The 18,971-nt window shown below is 42.5% G+C and overlaps 2 protein-coding genes across 3 annotated transcripts; both read left to right on the top strand.

Moving 5' to 3' along the window:
• Positions 1–3,863: 3,863 nt before the first annotated feature.
• On the top strand, positions 3,864–7,094 carry LOC311298526 (uncharacterized protein). 2 transcript variants are annotated; one of them, XM_084421531.1, is made up of 4 exons: positions 3,864–4,244; positions 5,052–5,183; positions 5,453–5,590; positions 5,858–7,094. In XM_084421531.1, the coding sequence occupies exons 1-4, from the start codon at positions 4,160–4,162 to the stop codon at positions 6,994–6,996; spliced, it is 1,494 nt and encodes a 497-aa protein (XP_084277657.1). In that variant the 5' UTR covers positions 3,864–4,159; the 3' UTR covers positions 6,997–7,094. The 2 variants fall into 2 exon arrangements, with proteins under 2 accessions (XP_084277657.1, XP_084277658.1); XM_084421532.1 differs by having other exon boundaries at positions 3,932–4,244; positions 5,052–5,345.
• A 6,447-nt stretch (positions 7,095–13,541) lies between these two features.
• Positions 13,542–16,774, top strand: LOC311298525 (uncharacterized protein). Its single transcript, XM_084421530.1, has 4 exons — positions 13,542–13,924; positions 14,732–14,863; positions 15,134–15,271; positions 15,539–16,774. The coding sequence occupies exons 1-4, from the start codon at positions 13,840–13,842 to the stop codon at positions 16,393–16,395; spliced, it is 1,212 nt and encodes a 403-aa protein (XP_084277656.1). The 5' UTR covers positions 13,542–13,839; the 3' UTR covers positions 16,396–16,774.
• Positions 16,775–18,971: the final 2,197 nt, after the last annotated feature.

Here is an 18,971-nt window from a genome sequence, read left to right as displayed (position 1 = left end):
CAATTTATTACATGACGATACTTCTCTGTTTCACGAGTTTATTCACTCTCTAAATAAATTAAGGCAACTCCATGCATTTCCCAGAAGCCCCAATATGAAAACGAAAAAAATGTGTGGTTTGCGTGATCAGTCACAATGGAGTCGGAAGAGGAGCAGCGGGAGCTAGAGGTAGAGATGGAGCCGAAACAACAGAGCCAGGGCAAGAATACGTTTCTATTTTGGAAATTCACATTCACATTAGCATTTCACAAGAGAACGAAATATAACTGTGCAGTGCAACCTCTGCTTGCCAGCAACCAACCTCCTTTCAGCGTCCAAAGACTCCACCTCCAACCTGAAGAAGCATCTTAAAGTAAGTTTTTTTCAAATACGTAGACCTACACCACAAAACTAGTTGAAGATCATTTTTTTTAATCGGTCAATTCCAGCGTTATGGACGTGAAATTTGCAGTCAAAACTTGAAATATAAATTCTCAGAAAATGAATTAATAACAATAGTGAAACGTCCGTCTATCCATACTCCCTTAATAAAGGAGTCCAGACATTAGAAAAATATCGGTTTACATGCGTTTTATATTTAATATGAGGGAATAAAAAAATCTTTAACTTTTAGGTGGCAACATTTTTTTTGTTTTTTTGTAATTCTGTGAATTACACTGCGCAAACCAAAAGTAATACTACTCACTGGATGAAGAAGGGTAGGCTCTCCACAGAACATAAAATATTCATGTTATTTAATTTTTCGTATTCGCATTCATGAGGAAAAAAACAATGGTCGTGACAGTTCTCCGTTACGGACGTGAGCGCTCTGAAAGCAGCACTAAAAGACTGCTTTAAAACTTTCACAGAGACCTCAAACAGAAACACAAAGCCTTTCTTTAAAGTGAATTTCGTTTTCGTTTTTTAGAGCTTTCACCCTGCACGCGTTTGCAGTCCGTTTATCCGTTCCAGTTGCGGTGCGTATAGGCTACAGCAGTGCAGCGATCGTTTCCGCACCGAGTCTATTTCTTCTGTGCTGCAAACGCTGAATTAAAGTGACAGCACATGTTTCGTGGTCAAAATGAACACAGATTGAGCTGAAAATGTAGTAATTTAACCATAAATGCATTTAATTAAATTAAATAAAACTAAATTTAGTAATACCACCATTAATGTTTTTAATTAAGTACTGCTTTTTTTCACAGTCATCTTTTTACTTTAAGACCGGGGTAAAGCAATGAAAACAAGACGAAATAATGAACAACACTCGTCTGATTCGTGGAGGTTGAAAAACAAGTTATTTGTGGCATGCAAGATTTATTGTATTTAAATTTAAATGCTAAAAGAAAAGGCATGATAGTCGGCTGTGTTTGTCAATTTTAAGTTTTAATTTAAAATGTTTGCATTTTTAATATAAGGAGCCTACATAGTTAAATATGTTACCACTTGCTTGAACAACTTAATATATAATCTATATAGAAGTAATGCATTGATTAATACGTTGTTTAAATTGTTTAAACTTGAATACGTCTATTAAAGAGTGTATATGTGTAGGCTACAAAGAGAATTGCACCGGTGACAAAACTTTTTAAAAATAAAAGTTGCTGATAACTTCTGGATTTGAAATACAAATATTGTGTAGGCCTATGTGTTTGTGGTACAGCCACGGATCAGTTACGCACTGCAAACGCAGCATATGTGAAAGCACTACAGCGCGTGCTGCTCCTGCACCGCATACGCACTGCACACAGAGTATGTGTGAAATGGGCGCGTATAAGGTAGAAGGCCCTACTTGCCTCACAGACATGTCTACTTTTAAACAGAACAATTCAACACGAAAGAACTGCTCTCTGCATGTAATCCGTATGAAATGTGCATTTCTCTCTGGCGCGTTCACTAGGCTACTGCGAAGATCACGAGTCAGCATCGTCAACTTCATCTTTGTAACCGACACTGACAAAGAAAACACTTGTTTATTAATAAACAATTAAAATATCTCCTTTCTATATTTGACATAGGCTATTCATAATTATTACTTTTGCTGGTTCTTTGTGACAGCTTTTAGGTGCTTTATTGGCATACGCATCACCACCGCATCACCAGGCCTGTTTATTAAGCAGGATTTGATGGCCAGTATTGAGTAACGTAACGGAATAAGTTACAAATGACATTTTTGGGCATGTATTCTGTATTCTGTAACGAAATACGTTTTGAAAGTATCCTTCCCAACACTGGTTACTAGGGACTTTAAGCAACAGCTGCTGATGGAACGGCAACGGCAACGGCAGCCGGAAGTAAGCGTTAACTGCCGTAGCTAAAGAGCGCAAAAATCACTAAGCAACAGTAAAGAGGACGGCGTAGGGGTAATTTAATCATCAAACAAAATACAAAAAAAGGAAGTGATTTTTGAGCAAGAGAAGGGTTGCTTTTGGCATTTAATGATATACAGAAACGATTACAATGCCACATAACCTAAAACATAACATTAACTTTCTTAATCTGTCATGTAGTAACGACTACGGCAAATCAGCTGTTCTCCCGTAGTAGACGGTTACAGTAGAACGTCGCGAGGTAGCAGTTAATGTCGCGCGTGCGCGCGCAATAGAACGACAGAATGCCATTGCCGTTCCACCAGAGGCCGTTGCTTAAAGTCCCTACTGTCTGAGCAAGCGGTGGTGGGGGACTTTGAGAGAACTGAGCTGAAGCTTGCCGTTGACACTGTATGTGCAGGCCCGGGGCGAGTGGAAAGATTGCTTTCACTGTATAGCGTTTAGTACTCTGCGTAGTACCAAATCCGGATCATGGCAGTCTTTTCGTGTAGGTGAAGACGTCGCTGAACTCCTTTTTGCCAACACAATATTTTCGCCGGGTTGATCCTCTGCTGCTCACATTGATCCACATTGATAGTTGGCCCCGGTGTTCTCTGATGCTCAAATCCAGAAATGAAAATAGCATGTGACTCACTGGCGGGAGTAGTCGTGGCCGAGAGGTTAAGGCGATGGACTCGAAATCCATTGGGGTCTCCCCGCGCAGGTTCGAACCCTGCCGACTACGTGGCTCCTTGTCTATTTGCGACAGGAATTGTGACATCCAGGAGCTTTGTACGAGCTGCTTTTTTTCTCTAACACAGAAAATTGGGCAACCCACATCTCTGTTCAAGCCTGAAGTGAGCAGGTTTTTGTGTAGGTGAAGACGTCGTTAGTTTATAAATAAGTGTTGGCACACCTGTCCGAGTGGCGCTACAAATTCTTCTAAAATCTGATTTTATTTCGGGCATGTTAAATTAGCGTTCGACAAACGCGAACAAACTTTTAGTTATTTATGTACACTCACAATAACAATTAAATGTTGTGCTTTTGTAAAATAAAGAAAACAAACAGGGTGCGCTTTCTGCCGTCTCGGTCTCCGTCACAGAAATTAACCAAAACTCTATGGCAGGGGTCGGCAACCTAACCCCTCATTTACACTGCACACGTCTGCAACCACACGGTGCCAACTCACACCAGGAGCATTTCAGAAGCGAAGCGACTGGATGCGTGAGACCACGTGATTTGCCTGTCCGACGTGGTTTTTCTTGATTTTGGGGGTTTCTACCTTACAGTCTATGCTTTCTACCAAGGATAAATTGGTGTGCAATACAATTGGGAGTCTGCACATGGTGTTTATTTTGAAATTGACAGTGTTTTTTAACTTTTATTTTGTATTTTGTATTGTATTTGCATAATTACAACTTGTAACTTGTGGTAGAACTCCGACTTGTACCACGTGATCGCTGTACCACCTGACCACTGCAGATTAATTTGCCGTTGATAGTGTTGCCATAAAAACAATCAATCATCTCCTAATTACGGTCATTATTACGACATCCAACCCTAATCAAACACACCTGAACAAGCTAATCAAGGTCTTCAAGATTAGGCTATATTAGAAAGCTACAGGCAAATGATTTTCATTAGGGTTGGAGTTACCCAGACCCCCAATTGGATCTTTAAAAACGCATTTTCAAAAAGTGTTTTATACTCTTCTGATAGCGTTTGGTTTGGGACTCAGCTGATATTTTGATGCAGCAACAGGGATTTTTCTTTGTAGTTTTGTGGTCCTTGCTGTCCGCCCCTCCTGACTCACTAATTCAGTGCATCTTCCAGCAGAGTTGATTTTGAGATTTTTGCAGGTTGAGAGGATGACAGCTCAAGTGTACTGCTCGTTTAGTGCTGTTTTATTGTGTCTGTCTGCTTGTTTGAGCGCAACAGATGCTGGAGTCCTAGGTGAGAAGTTCTTTTAGCTTTATTACGCAGCCTGAAGAAGTGCATAAATAAAGTGCCTTACAAAATTTGATTTCAGACACATCTGCTTACAAAAATACAGTACAGACGTCAAGTGGAAGTTCATCTTTGAATGTTGGTTTAGTTTTAATAATAAGCAAAGTGTAAATATGCAAACTGTCATAAGTTTATGCATTGTACAAGTAACCCATATAATCACTAATAGGCATTTTTGTTTACTGTTAAACACGAACATTAGTGTTATAATATGGCTGCAAAATTGTTACCGGACTGTATCAATCCTGAGTTTAAACTTTTGCTTAAGGTTTTTTTGTTTTAAGAAATGCATAAGCCTACAATATAACGTGGGGAGCTAATTATAACCGATAACTCTGCATTTTACATATATAGTGGGTTTCTATATTTGTTTTGTTTTCTGTTGAGTAGCTTATTAAAATGCTTAAAAGGAAATGAGGGTGGTCATTGCCAACCGCCATTAAAAGAAAGAGGGTGGTCATGGGGATGGCATCATTTTTGAAGATGTACACCAGTAAATTTGTATACAACATATTAACTGATGTCCATGCTTTCTATCAGCATTTCACTATTATTCACTCTACTACAGTGGGGTAGGTTGTATCTGCACTCAGTCTTTGAAACCGATTGATGCAGTTTAGTGAAAAATGGTAGATTTCTAAGCTACTTGAGTTGAAGCAGATAAATGTGTGAATATTATAAAGTGAGGCTGAAGCAAACTATTACAGCACTTCCTGGTCTCCCCTAATGATCCTCTTGAATCCTCTTCTGTAGTGCCTGGTCAGTGTCCGGCGACGCTGACGGTCGTGCCCTCCCGACGAGGATGCACTTCTGATAGAGACTGCTCTGGAGGACACAAATGCTGTCAATTTCCCTGTGGGTCCGCGTGTGTGCCACCTGTTTTCAGTGAGTTTTATTTGATGCATGCTATACGTCTTCCAGAAAAAACCCTGAAAAAATGTTTTCACTCAGGAATTGCTAGTAAGTTTCACAAATAACTGCAAAGAAACCGCAAGTAACACATTGAACTAAACGTGAAACTATGAAGTAGATGGACTGAATATTCCGGTAAATCCTCCTACGATTTTTTTTTTTTTTTTTTTTTTTTTTCATACAGCGTATGAGACATTCAGTATTCAGTGATGTGGTTTCTCTGTCATGTGTCTCTATAACAGCAAAGCCAGGGGAGTGTCCAAGTACAAATTTTGGAGCAGGAATGTGTGCAGAGTTGTGTTCCTATGACAGTGACTGTCCGAACAATGAGAAATGCTGCTGCAATGGATGTGGACATCAGTGTATGGATCCATTTGCAGGTATTTGTTGTTATATTAATGTTTGGGTCAGCTTTCTCATTTCAGTTTGTCTTGTTTTATAATTAATCGTTCTCAATGTAAAAATTATTTAGCCAATAGCACGGTTTAAAGTACAGGATGGCTTTACAAAATTAATACGAAAAATTATTAATACGATCATGATTAATAATTAAGAGGAGTAAAACTTGGTATTTGGGTTTTGTGCTGTGTCTGAGACTGAATGCCTCTAAACAGACTGACTAAAGTTGACTATCTGGATCCATCCAGGGAAGCCTGCAGCCGAACCCCGGAAGCCTCCAGGGAAGCCTGCAGCCGAACCACCAGGAAAGCCTCCAGGAAAGCCTGCAGCCGAACCACCAGGAAAACCACCAGGAAAGCCTGCAGCCGAACCACCAGGAAAGCCTCCAGGGAAGCCTGCAGCCGAACCACCAGGAAAGCCTCCAGGGAAGCCTGCAGCCGAACCACCAGGAAAGCCTCCAGGAAAGCCTGCAGCCGAACCACCAGGAAAGCCTCCAGGGAAGCCTGCAGCCGAACCACCAGGAAAGCCTCCAGGGAAGCCTGCAGCCGAACCACCAGGAAAGCCTCCAGGAAAGCCTGCAGCCGAACCTCCAGAGCCTTCTAACGAACTACCGGAGCTTTCTACAGAACTGCCTGAGCCTTCTGCTGAACTGCCTGAGCTGGAGCCTTCTACCGAACCTCCAGAGCCTTCAGACGAACTGCCAGTGACGCTTGCAGCCGAACCCCCGAAGCCTCCAGGAAAGCCTGCAGCCGAACCACCAGGAAAGCCTCCAGGAAAGCCTGCAGCCGAACCACCAGGAAAGCCTCCAGGAAAGCCTGCAGCCGAACCACCAGGAAAGCCTCCAGGAAAGCCTGCAGCCGAACCACCAGGAAAACCTCCAGGAAAGCCAGCAGCCGAACCACCAGGAAAGCCACCAGGAAAGCCTCCAGGGAAGCCTGCAGCCGAACCACCAGGAAAGCCTCCAGGGAAGCCTGCAGCTGAACCTCCAGGAAAGCCTGCAGCCGAACCTCCAGAGCCTTCTAACGAACTACCGGAGCCTTCTACAGAACTGCCTGAGCTGGAGCCTTCTACCGAACCTCCGGAGCCTTCAGACGAACTGCCAGTGACGCCTGCAGCCAAACCCCCGAAGCCTCCAATGAAGCCTGCAGCCGAACCCCCGAAGCCTCCGGTGAAGCCTGCAGCTGAATCCCCGAAGCCTCCTGTGAAGCCTGCAGCCGAACCCCCGAAGCCTCCAGGAAAGCCTGCAGCCAAACCACCAGGAAAGCCTCCAGGAAAGCCTGCAGCCGAACCTCCAAAGCCTCCAGGAAAGCCTGCAGCCGAACCACCAGGAAAGCCTGCAGCCGAACCGCCAACTTACCCTTATGGGCAATGTCCTGGCCATAAGTAATGTGGCTGTGCATGCAGTTAACTGTGCTGATTTAACCATTGGATGTATGGTGTGTTTTCCCTGTTTATCACCAAATAAATCTCACACTTGTAAGACCATTTTCCTCTCTTTTTTTTTTTAAGTGGGAAAACAAGGAATTTGATTTTGTATTCCAGTGTTAGTTTGGCTGTTCTCTCTCATAATGGCTTATTGGAATCAATGCATGAAATCCCACCCTCCAAAGCCTCGCCGCCTTCAAAACGCTTGAACACACAGCAGAGTCTGTAAAGTGTCACAAGATGAAAGACTGCACTAAATTGCCTCATGTCTACAATGCATAATATTACAGTGATAATGAATGTAAACAACTTGCAGTGCTCTAGTTGTACCACCTGACTGATGCAGATTCATTTCGCTGTTGACATGGAAACGTCTGAATCAAAATGCCATGATTGGATGAAGAATTCTATTATTGATTGCTATAGGATGTGAAGTTTCAACCAGTATTGCCTATTGACTAATAGTCTTCTGCATTCTGAAGCATTTTAGTGAAATTGTGTCTTCTAGTGGTCATTTTAGGAAGTTGCAACTTCAAGCCTATTAACAGATGATCCCTTTAGTTACCTGCGACCAAATGAGTTCTGAATGCCTGTAATGCCGAGTTCACACTGCACAATTTTCAGAGTAGTCGGGTCACTGTTCTTTTCACACCGCACGACTATCTGGGGTAACGTTCAGTTGCTGCTGTGTGCACACTGCACCGATGACAGTTTCACACTGGAGTGGCTCAGTGGTTCATGTAGGTTGTCTACAAACCGGAAGGTTGGTGGTTCAATCCCCGGTTCCACCTGTCGAGGTGTCCATGAGCAAGACACCTAACCCCAGCTGCTCCTGACGAGCTGGATGGCGCCTTGCATGGCTGATACCGCCGTCGGTGTATGAATGGGTAAATGTGAGGCAATATGTAAAGCGTAGATGGCCAAGCCATAATGCCAGAATAAAGAGATGTCAAAGGTTCGCCCATTGACTACAATAAAGCATGAATGGGCCAGTTCTCCTCACCAGACATTAGTCATAGACTGTAAATGGGCAATAACATATTTGATTAGCATCTTATCAGCCTTCTCTAAAAAACTCCCCTGACATCATCTTAGAAAATGTATATACAATTCATAGATTTAGAGATATCATCCTCAGATTTGAAATGAAGCATGACCACACCAGTGGCTACACTGTGGTTGTGGTTATAAGTTGTTATACTGCATTCACATAATATGTTTATACATTTAATACATACACTCTTAATATATATTTTTTGTTTTTATATCTCAATATTAATAAGAGTCTGATTAATTCTGAGTCTTGAACTGTAAACTGTCAAGAGTTGGCTTTCTAAATATATGTTGGTTATGTGTCTATTCAGAATGACTTTTTATTTTGGGTATGTAATGTATGCCCCACTTGCCAAAATTGGGTCTGTCTGGTAAGGGGTTAATGCCACAAACTTTAAGCTGAGGATAACATAACTCTAAGGCTAGCTCAGTCGGTAGAGCATCAGACTTTTAATCTGAGGGTTCAGGGTTCAAGTCCCTGCTTGGGTCTTGAAATCCATTGGGGTCTCCCCGCGCAGGTTCGAACCCTGCCGACTACGTGGCTCTTTGTCTGTTTCCGGCAGGAACTGTAACATCCAGGATCTTTGTACGAGCTGCATTTTTTTCCTCTAACATGGAAAACTGGGCAACCCACATCTCTTTTCAAGCCTGAAGTGAGCAGGTTTTTGTGTAGGTGAAGACATCGTTGAACTCCTTTTTGCCAACACAATATGTTAGCTGAGTGCATCCTCTGCTGCTCACATCCACATTGATGGTTGGCCCTGGTGTCCTCTGCTGCTCACTTCCAGAAAAGAAAATAGCATGTGACTCATTACCACTATCACTGATTCACTTTCAAGAGTAGTCGTGACCGAGAAGTTAAGGCGATGGCCTTGAAAACCATTGGGGTCTCCCCGCGCAGGTTCCAACCCTGCTGACTACGTGGCTCCTTGTCATTTTGTCTGATTGCGACAGGAGTTGTGACATCCAGGATCTTTGTACAAGCTGCTTTTTTTTCTAACAAGGAAATTGGGCTCTTTTCAAGCCTGAAGTGGGCATCGTTTCAAAAGGCCCAGATCATCACTCTTTCAATGTCAGTGTTCCTAGCTTTGGAAGGAGCAACCTATCTCTCTCGTCCCTTTATAAATTGTGGTCTTCATCCTTTAATGCCACAAACTTTAAGCTGACAAAGCATGAACACTTTAAGGAGAAAGTGCTGTTATATCCCAAGGGTGGCTGTTCCCTGGCAAAAGCCCGGTTAGCTCCAATGGTAGAGCATCATACTTTTAATCTGAGGGTCCAGGGTTCAAGTCCCTGTTCGGGTGAAGGTTTGTTGCAGACCTCCCCTAATCTCTTGCTGTGCTCTTCCCAACCTTTGAGGGAGATGGTCTTCCTCTTCAAGATAAGATGTAATGCTTGGTTACTAGCAGTGTTGGGGAGTAACGGAATACATGTACCGGCGTTACGTATTCAGAATACAAATTATGAGTAACTGTATTCCGTTACAGTTACAATTTAAATAGTTGGTATTTAGAATACAGTTACATCGTTGAAATCAATTTATTACATGACGATACTTCTCTGTTTCACGAGTTTATTCACTCTCTAAATAAATTAAGGCAACTCCATGCATTTCCCAGAAGCCCCAATATGAAAACGAAAAAAATGTGTGGTTTGCGTGATCAGTCACAATGGAGTCGGAAGAGGAGCAGCGGGAGCTAGAGGTAGAGATGGAGCCGAAACAACAGAGCCAGGGCAAGAATACGTTTCTATTTTGGAAATTCACATTCACATTAGCATTTCACAAGAGAACGAAATATAACTGTGCAGTGCAACCTCTGCTTGCCAGCAACCAACCTCCTTTCAGCGTCCAAAGACTCCACCTCCAACCTGAAGAAGCATCTTAAAGTAAGTTTTTTTCAAATACGTAGACCTACACCACAAAACTAGTTGAAGATCATTTTTTTTAATCGGTCAATTCCAGCGTTATGGACGTGAAATTTGCAGTCAAAACTTGAAATATAAATTCTCAGAAAATGAATTAATAACAATAGTGAAACGTCCGTCTATCCATACTCCCTTAATAAAGGAGTCCAGACATTAGAAAAATATCGGTTTACATGCGTTTTATATTTAATATGAGGGAATAAAAAAATCTTTAACTTTTAGGTGGCAACATTTTTTTTGTTTTTTTGTAATTCTGTGAATTACACTGCGCAAACCAAAAGTAATACTACTCACTGGATGAAGAAGGGTAGGCTCTCCACAGAACATAAAATATTCATGTTATTTAATTTTTCGTATTCGCATTCATGAGGAAAAAAACAATGGTCGTGACAGTTCTCCGTTACGGACGTGAGCGCTCTGAAAGCAGCACTAAAAGACTGCTTTAAAACTTTCACAGAGACCTCAAACAGAAACACAAAGCCTTTCTTTAAAGTGAATTTCGTTTTCGTTTTTTAGAGCTTTCACCCTGCACGCGTTTGCAGTCCGTTTATCCGTTCCAGTTGCGGTGCGTATAGGCTACAGCAGTGCAGCGATCGTTTCCGCACCGAGTCTATTTCTTCTGTGCTGCAAACGCTGAATTAAAGTGACAGCACATGTTTCGTGGTCAAAATGAACACAGATTGAGCTGAAAATGTAGTAATTTAACCATAAATGCATTTAATTAAATTAAATAAAACTAAATTTAGTAATACCACCATTAATGTTTTTAATTAAGTACTGCTTTTTTTCACAGTCATCTTTTTACTTTAAGACCGGGGTAAAGCAATGAAAACAAGACGAAATAATGAACAACACTCGTCTGATTCGTGGAGGTTGAAAAACAAGTTATTTGTGGCATGCAAGATTTATTGTATTTAAATTTAAATGCTAAAAGAAAAGGCATGATAGTCGGCTGTGTTTGTCAATTTTAAGTTTTAATTTAAAATGTTTGCATTTTTAATATAAGGAGCCTACATAGTTAAATATGTTACCACTTGCTTGAACAACTTAATATATAATCTATATAGAAGTAATGCATTGATTAATACGTTGTTTAAATTGTTTAAACTTGAATACGTCTATTAAAGAGTGTATATGTGTAGGCTACAAAGAGAATTGCACCGGTGACAAAACTTTTTAAAAATAAAAGTTGCTGATAACTTCTGGATTTGAAATACAAATATTGTGTAGGCCTATGTGTTTGTGGTACAGCCACGGATCAGTTACGCACTGCAAACGCAGCATATGTGAAAGCACTACAGCGCGTGCTGCTCCTGCACCGCATACGCACTGCACACAGAGTATGTGTGAAATGGGCGCGTATAAGGTAGAAGGCCCTACTTGCCTCACAGACATGTCTACTTTTAAACAGAACAATTCAACACGAAAGAACTGCTCTCTGCATGTAATCCGTATGAAATGTGCATTTCTCTCTGGCGCGTTCACTAGGCTACTGCGAAGATCACGAGTCAGCATCGTCAACTTCATCTTTGTAACCGACACTGACAAAGAAAACACTTGTTTATTAATAAACAATTAAAATATCTCCTTTCTATATTTGACATAGGCTATTCATAATTATTACTTTTGCTGGTTCTTTGTGACAGCTTTTAGGTGTTTTATTGGCATACGCATCACCACCGCATCACCAGGCCTGTTTATTAAGCAGGATTTGATGGCCAACACTTATAAAATGCAATTCAATGTGGAAGTAATCCAAGTATTCAGAATACGTTACTCAGATTGAGTAACGTAACGGAATAAGTTACAAATGACATTTTTGGGCATGTATTCTGTATTCTGTAACGAAATACGTTTTGAAAGTATCCTTCCCAACACTGGTTACTAGGGACTTTAAGCAACAGGTGCTGATGGAACGGCAACGGCAACGGCAGCCGGAAGTAAGCGTTAACTGCCGTAGCTAAAGAGCGCAAAAATCACTAAGCAACAGTAAAGAGGACGGCGTAGGGGTAATTTAATCATCAAACAAAATACAAAAAAAGGAAGTGATTTTTGAGCAAGAGAAGGGTTGCTTTTGGCATTTAATGATATACAGAAACGATTACAATGCCACATAACCTAAAACATAACATTAACTTTCTTAATCTGTCATGTAGTAACGACTACGGCAAATCAGCTGTTCTCCCGTAGTAGACGGTTACAGTAGAACGTCGCGAGGTAGCAGTTAATTTCGCGCGTGCGCGCGCAATAGAACGACAGAATGCCATTGCCGTTCCACCAGAGGCCGTTGCTTAAAGTCCCTACTGTCTGAGCAAGCGGTGGTGGGGGACTTTGAGAGAACTGAGCTGAAGCTTGCCGTTGACACTGTATGTGCAGGCCCGGGGCGAGTGGAAAGATTGCTTTCTCTGTATAGCATTTAGTACTCTGCGTAGTACCAAATCCGGATCATGGCAGTCTTTTCGTGTAGGTGAAGACGTCGCTGAACTCCTTTTTGCCAACACAATATTTTCGCCGGGTTGATCCTCTGCTGCTCACATTGATCCACATTGATAGTTGGCCCCGGTGTTCTCTGATGCTCAAATCCAGAAATGAAAATAGCATGTGACTCACTGGCGGGAGTAGTCGTGGCCGAGAGGTTAAGGCGATGGACTCGAAATCCATTGGGGTCTCCCCGCGCAGGTTCGAACCCTGCCGACTACGTGGCTCCTTGTCTATTTGCGACAGGAATTGTGACATCCAGGAGCTTTGTACGAGCTGCTTTTTTTCTCTAACACAGAAAATTGGGCAACCCACATCTCTGTTCAAGCCTGAAGTGAGCAGGTTTTTGTGTAGGTGAAGACGTCGTTAGTTTATAAATAAGTGTTGGCACACCTGTCCGAGTGGCGCTACAAATTCTTCTAAAATCTGATTTTATTTCGGGCATGTTAAATTAGCGTTCGACAAACGCGAACAAACTTTTAGTTATTTATGTACACTCACAATAACAATTAAATGTTGTGCTTTTGTAAAATAAAGAAAACAAACAGGGTGCGCTTTCTGCCGTCTCGGTCTCCGTCACAGAAATTAACCAAAACTCTATGGCAGGGGTCGGCAACCTAACCCCTCATTTACACTGCACACGTCTGCAACCACACGGTGCCAACTCACACCAGGAGCATTTCAGAAGCGAAGCGACTGGATGCGTGAGACCACGTGATTTGCCTGTCCGACGTGGTTTTTCTTGATTTTGGGGGTTTCTACCTTACAGTCTATGCTTTCTACCAAGGATAAATTGGTGTGCAATACAATTGGGAGTCTGCACATGGTGTTTATTTTGAAATTGACAGTGTTTTTTAACTTTTATTTTGTATTTTGTATTGTATTTGCATAATTACAACTTGTAACTTGTGGTAGAACTCCGACTTGTACCACGTGATCGCTGTACCACCTGACCACTGCAGATTAATTTGCCGTTGATAGTGTTGCCATAAAAACAATCAATCATCTCCTAATTACGGTCATTATTACGACATCCAACCCTAATCAAACACACCTGAACAAGCTAATCAAGGTCTTCAAGATTAGGCTATATTAGAAAGCTACAGGCAAATGATTTTCATTAGGGTTGGAGTTACCCAGACCCCCAATTGGATCTTTAAAAACGCATTTTCAAAAAGTGTTTTAAACTCTTCTGATAGCGTTTGGTTTGGGACTCAGCTGATATTTTGATGCAGCAACAGGGATTTTTCTTTGTAGTTTTGTGGTCCTTGCTGTCCGCCCCTCCTGACTCACTAATTCAGTGCATCTTCCAGCAGAGTTGATTTTGAGATTTTTGCAGGTTGAGAGGATGACAGCTCAAGTGTACTGCTCGTTTAGTGCTGTTTTATTGTGTCTGTCTGCTTGTTTGAGCGCAACAGATGCTGGAGTCCTAGGTGAGAAGTTCTTTTAGCTTTATTACGCAGCCTGAAGAAGTGCATAAATAAAGTGCCTTACAAAATTTGATTTCAGACACATCTGCTTACAAAAATACAGTACAGACGTCAAGTGGAAGTTCATCTTTGAATGTTGGTTTAGTTTTAATAATAAGCAAAGTGTAAATATGCAAACTGTCATAAGTTTATGCATTGTACAAGTAACCCATATAATCACTAATAGGCATTTTTGTTTACTGTTAAACACGAACATTAGTGTTATAATATGGCTGCAAAATTGTTACCGGACTGTATCAATCCTGAGTTTAAACTTTTGCTTAAGGTTTTTTTGTTTTAAGAAATGCATAAGCCTACAATATAACGTGGGGAGCTAATTATAACCGATAACTCTGCATTTTACATATATAGTGGGTTTCTATATTTGTTTTGTTTTCTGTTGAGTAGCTTATTAAAATGCTTAAAAGGAAATGAGGGTGGTCATTGCCAACCGCCATTAAAAGAAAGAGGGTGGTCATGGGGATGGCATCATTTTTGAAGATGTACACCAGTAAATTTGTATACAACATATTAACTGATGTCCATGCTTTCTATCAGCATTTCACTATTATTCACTCTACTACAGTGGGGTAGGTTGTATCTGCACTCAGTCTTTGAAACCGATTGATGCAGTTTAGTGAAAAATGGTAGATTTCTAAGCTACTTGAATTGAAGCAGATAAATGTGTGAATATTATAAAGTGAGGCTGAAGCAAACTATTACAGCACTTCCTGGTCTCCCCTAATGATCCTCTTGAATCCTCTTCTGTAGTGCCTGGTCAGTGTCCGGCGACGCTGACGGTCGTGCCCTCCCGACGAGGATGCACTTCTGATAGAGACTGCTCTGGAGGACACAAATGCTGTCAATTTCCCTGTGGGTCCGCGTGTGTGCCACCTGTTTTCAGTGAGTTTTAATTGATGCATGCTATACGTCTTCCAGAAAAAACCCTGAAAAAATGTTTTCACTCAGGAATTGCTAGTAAGTTTCACAAATAACTGCAAAGAAACCGCAAGTAACACATTGAACTAAACGTGAAACTATGAAGTAGATGGACTGAATATTCCGGTAAATCCTCCTACGAATTTTTTTTTTTATTTTTTATTTTTTTCATACAGCGTATGAGACATTCAGTATTCAGTGATGTGGTTTCTCTGTCATGTGTCTCTATAACAGCAAAGCCAGGGGAGTGTCCAAGTACAAATTTTGGAGCAGGAATGTGTGCAGAGTTGTGTTCCTATGACAGTGACTGTCCGAACAATGAGAAATGCTGCTGCAATGGATGTGGACATCAGTGTATGGATCCATTTGCAGGTATTTGTTGTTATATTAATGTTTGGGTCAGCTTCCTCATTTCAGTTTGTCTTGTTTTATAATTAATCGTTCTCAATGTAAAAATTATTTAGCCAATAGCACGGTTTAAAGTACAGGATGGCTTTACAAAATTAATACGAAAAATTATTAATACGATCATGATTAATAATTAAGAGGAGTAAAACTTGGTATTTGGGTTTTGTGCTGTATCTGAGACTGAATGCCTCTAAACAGACTGACTAAAGTTGACTATCTGGATCCATCCAGGGAAGCCTGCAGCCGAACCCCGGAAGCCTCCAGGGAAGCCTGCAGCCGAACCACCAGGAAAGCCTCCAGGAAAGCCTGCAGCCGAACCACCAGGAAAGCCTCCAGGGAAGCCTGCAGCCGAACCACCAGGAAAGCCTCCAGGGAAGCCTGCAGCCGAACCACCAGGAAAGCCTCCAGGAAAGCCTGCAGCCGAACCACCAGGAAAGCCTCCAGGGAAGCCTGCAGCCGAACCACCAGGAAAGCCTCCAGGGAAGCCTGCAGCCGAACCACCAGGAAAGCCTCCAGGAAAGCCTGCAGCCGAACCTCCAGAGCCTTCTAACGAACTACCGGAGCTTTCTACAGAACTGCCTGAGCCTTCTGCTGAACTGCCTGAGCTGGAGCCTTCTACCGAACCTCCAGAGCCTTCAGACGAACTGCCAGTGACGCTTGCAGCCGAACCCCCGAAGCCTCCAGGAAAGCCTGCAGCCGAACCACCAGGAAAGCCTCCAGGAAAGCCTGCAGCCGAACCACCAGGAAAGCCTCCAGGAAAGCCTGCAGCCGAACCACCAGGAAAGCCTCCAGGAAAGCCTGCAGCCGAACCACCAGGAAAACCTCCAGGAAAGCCTGCAGCCGAACCACCAGGAAAGCCTCCAGGAAAGCCTGCAGCCGAACCACCAGGAAAGCCACCAGGAAAGCCTCCAGGGAAGCCTGCAGCCGAACCACCAGGAAAGCCTCCAGGGAAGCCTGCAGCTGAACCTCCAGGAAAGCCTGCAGCCGAACCTCCAGAGCCTTCTAACGAACTACGGAGCCTTCTACAGAACTGCCTGAGCTGGAGCCTTCTACCGAACCTCCGGAGCCTTCAGACGAACTGCCAGTGACGCCTGCAGCCAAACCCCCGAAGCCTCCAATGAAGCCTGCAGCCGAACCCCCGAAGCCTCCGGTGAAGCCTGCAGCTGAATCCCCGAAGCCTCCTGTGAAGCCTGCAGCCGAACCCCCGAAGCCTCCAGGAAAGCCTGCAGCCAAACCACCAGGAAAGCCTGCAGCCGAACCTCCAAAGCCTCCAGGAAAGCCTGCAGCCGAACCACCAGGAAAGCCTCCAGGAAAGCCTGCAGCCGAACCGCCAACTTACCCTTATGGGCAATGTCCTGGCCATAAGTAATGTGGCTGTGCATGCAGTTAACTGTGCTGATTTAACCATTGGATGTATGGTGTGTTTTCCCTGTTTATCACCAAATAAATCTCACACTTGTAAGACCATTTTCCTCTCTTTTTTTTTTTAAGTGGGAAAACAAGGAATTTGATTTTGTATTCCAGTGTTAGTTTGGCTGTTCTCTCTCATAATGGCTCATTGGAATCAATGCATGAAATCCCACCCTCCAAAGCCTCGCCGCCTTCAAAACGCTTGAACACACAGCAGAGTCTGTAAAGTGTCACAAGATGAAAGACTGCACTAAATTGCCTCATGTCTACAATGCATAATATTACAGTGATAATGAATGTAAACAACTTGCAGTGCTCTAGTTGTACCACCTGACTGATGCAGATTCATTTCGCTGTTGACATGGAAACGTCTGAATCAAAATGCCATGATTGGATGAAGAATTCTATTATTGATTGCTATAGGATGTGAAGTTTCAACCAGTATTGCCTATTGACTAATAGTCTTCTGCATTCTGAAGCATTTTAGTGAAATTGTGTCTTCTAGTGGTCATTTTAGGAAGTTGCAACTTCAAGCCTATTAACAGATGATCCCTTTAGTTACCTGCGACCAAATGAGTTCTGAATGCCTGTAATGCCGAGTTCACACTGCACAATTTTCAGAGTAGTCGGGTCACTGTTCTTTTCACACCGCACGACTATCTGGGGTAACGTTCAGTTGCTGCTGTGTGCACACTGCACCGATGACAGTTTCACACTGGAGTGGCTCAGTGGTTCATGTAGGTTGTCTACAAACCGGAAGGTTGGTGGTTCAATCCCCGGTTCCACCTGTCGAGGTGTCCATGAGCAAGACACCTAACCCCAGCTGCTCCTGACGAGCTGGATGGCGCCTTGCATGGCTGATACCGCCGTCGGTGTATGAATGGGTAAATGTGAGGCAATATGTAAAGCGTAGATGGCCAAGCCATAATGCCAGAATAAAGAGATGTCAAAGGTTCGTCCATTGACTACAATAAAGCATGAATGGGCCAGTTCTCCTCACCAGACATTAGTCATAGACTGTAAATGGGCAATAACATATTTGATTAGCATCTTATCAGCCTTCTCTAAAAAACTCCCCTGACATCATCTTAGAAAATGTATATACAATTCATAGATTTAGAGATATCATCCTCAGATTTGAAATGAAGCATGACCACACCAGTGGCTACACTGTGGTTGTGGTTATAAGTTGTTATACTGCATTCACATAATATGTTTATACATTTAATACATACACTCTTAATATATATTTTTTGTTTTTATATCTCAATATTAATAAGAGTCTGATTAATTCTGAGTCTTGAACTGTAAACTGTCAAGAGTTGGCTTTCTAAATATATGTTGGTTATGTGTCTATTCAGAATGACTTTTTATTTTGGGTATGTAATGTATGCCCCACTTGCCAAAATTGGGTCTGTCTGGTAAGGGGTTAATGCCACAAACTTTAAGCTGAGGATAACATAACTCTAAGGCTAGCTCAGTCGGTAGAGCATCAGACTTTTAATCTGAGGGTTCAGGGTTCAAGTCCCTGCTTGGGTCTTGAAATCCATTGGGGTCTCCCCGCGCAGGTTCGAACCCTGCCGACTACGTGGCTCTTTGTCTGTTTCCGGCAGGAACTGTAACATCCAGGATCTTTGTACGAGCTGCATTTTTTTCCTCTAACATGGAAAACTGGGCAACCCACATCTCTTTTCAAGCCTGAAGTGAGCAGGTTTTTGTGTAGGTGAAGACATCGTTGAACTCCTTTTTGCCAACACAATATGTTAGCTGAGTGCATCCTCTGCTGCTCACATCCACATTGATGGTTGGCCCTGGTGTCCTCTGCTGCTCACTTCCAGAAAAGAAAATAGCATGTGACTCATTACCACTATCACTGATTCACTTTCAAGAGTAGTCGTGACCGAGAAGTTAAGGCGATGGCCTTGAAAACCATTGGGGTCTCCCCGCGCAGGTTCCAACCCTGCTGACTACGTGGCTCCTTGTCATTTTGTCTGATTGCGACAGGAGTTGTGACATCCAGGATCTTTGTACAAGCTGCTTTTTTTTCTAACAAGGAAATTGGGCTCTTTTCAAGCCTGAAGTGGGCATCGTTTCAAAAGGCCCAGATCATCACTCTTTCAATGTCAGTGTTCCTAGCTTTGGAAGGAGCAACCTATCTCTCTCGTCCCTTTATAAATTGTGGTCTTCATCCTTTAATGCCACAAACTTTAAGCTGACAAAGCATGAACACTTTAAGGAGAAAGTGCTGTTATAT

This window comes from Rutilus rutilus (assembly GCF_951802725.1).
Source record: "Rutilus rutilus genome assembly, chromosome: 10".
Taxonomy (NCBI): domain Eukaryota; kingdom Metazoa; phylum Chordata; class Actinopteri; order Cypriniformes; family Leuciscidae; genus Rutilus; species Rutilus rutilus.
The sequence above is the reverse complement of the archived record's forward strand: the minus strand, read 5'-3'. Positions and strand labels throughout refer to the sequence as shown.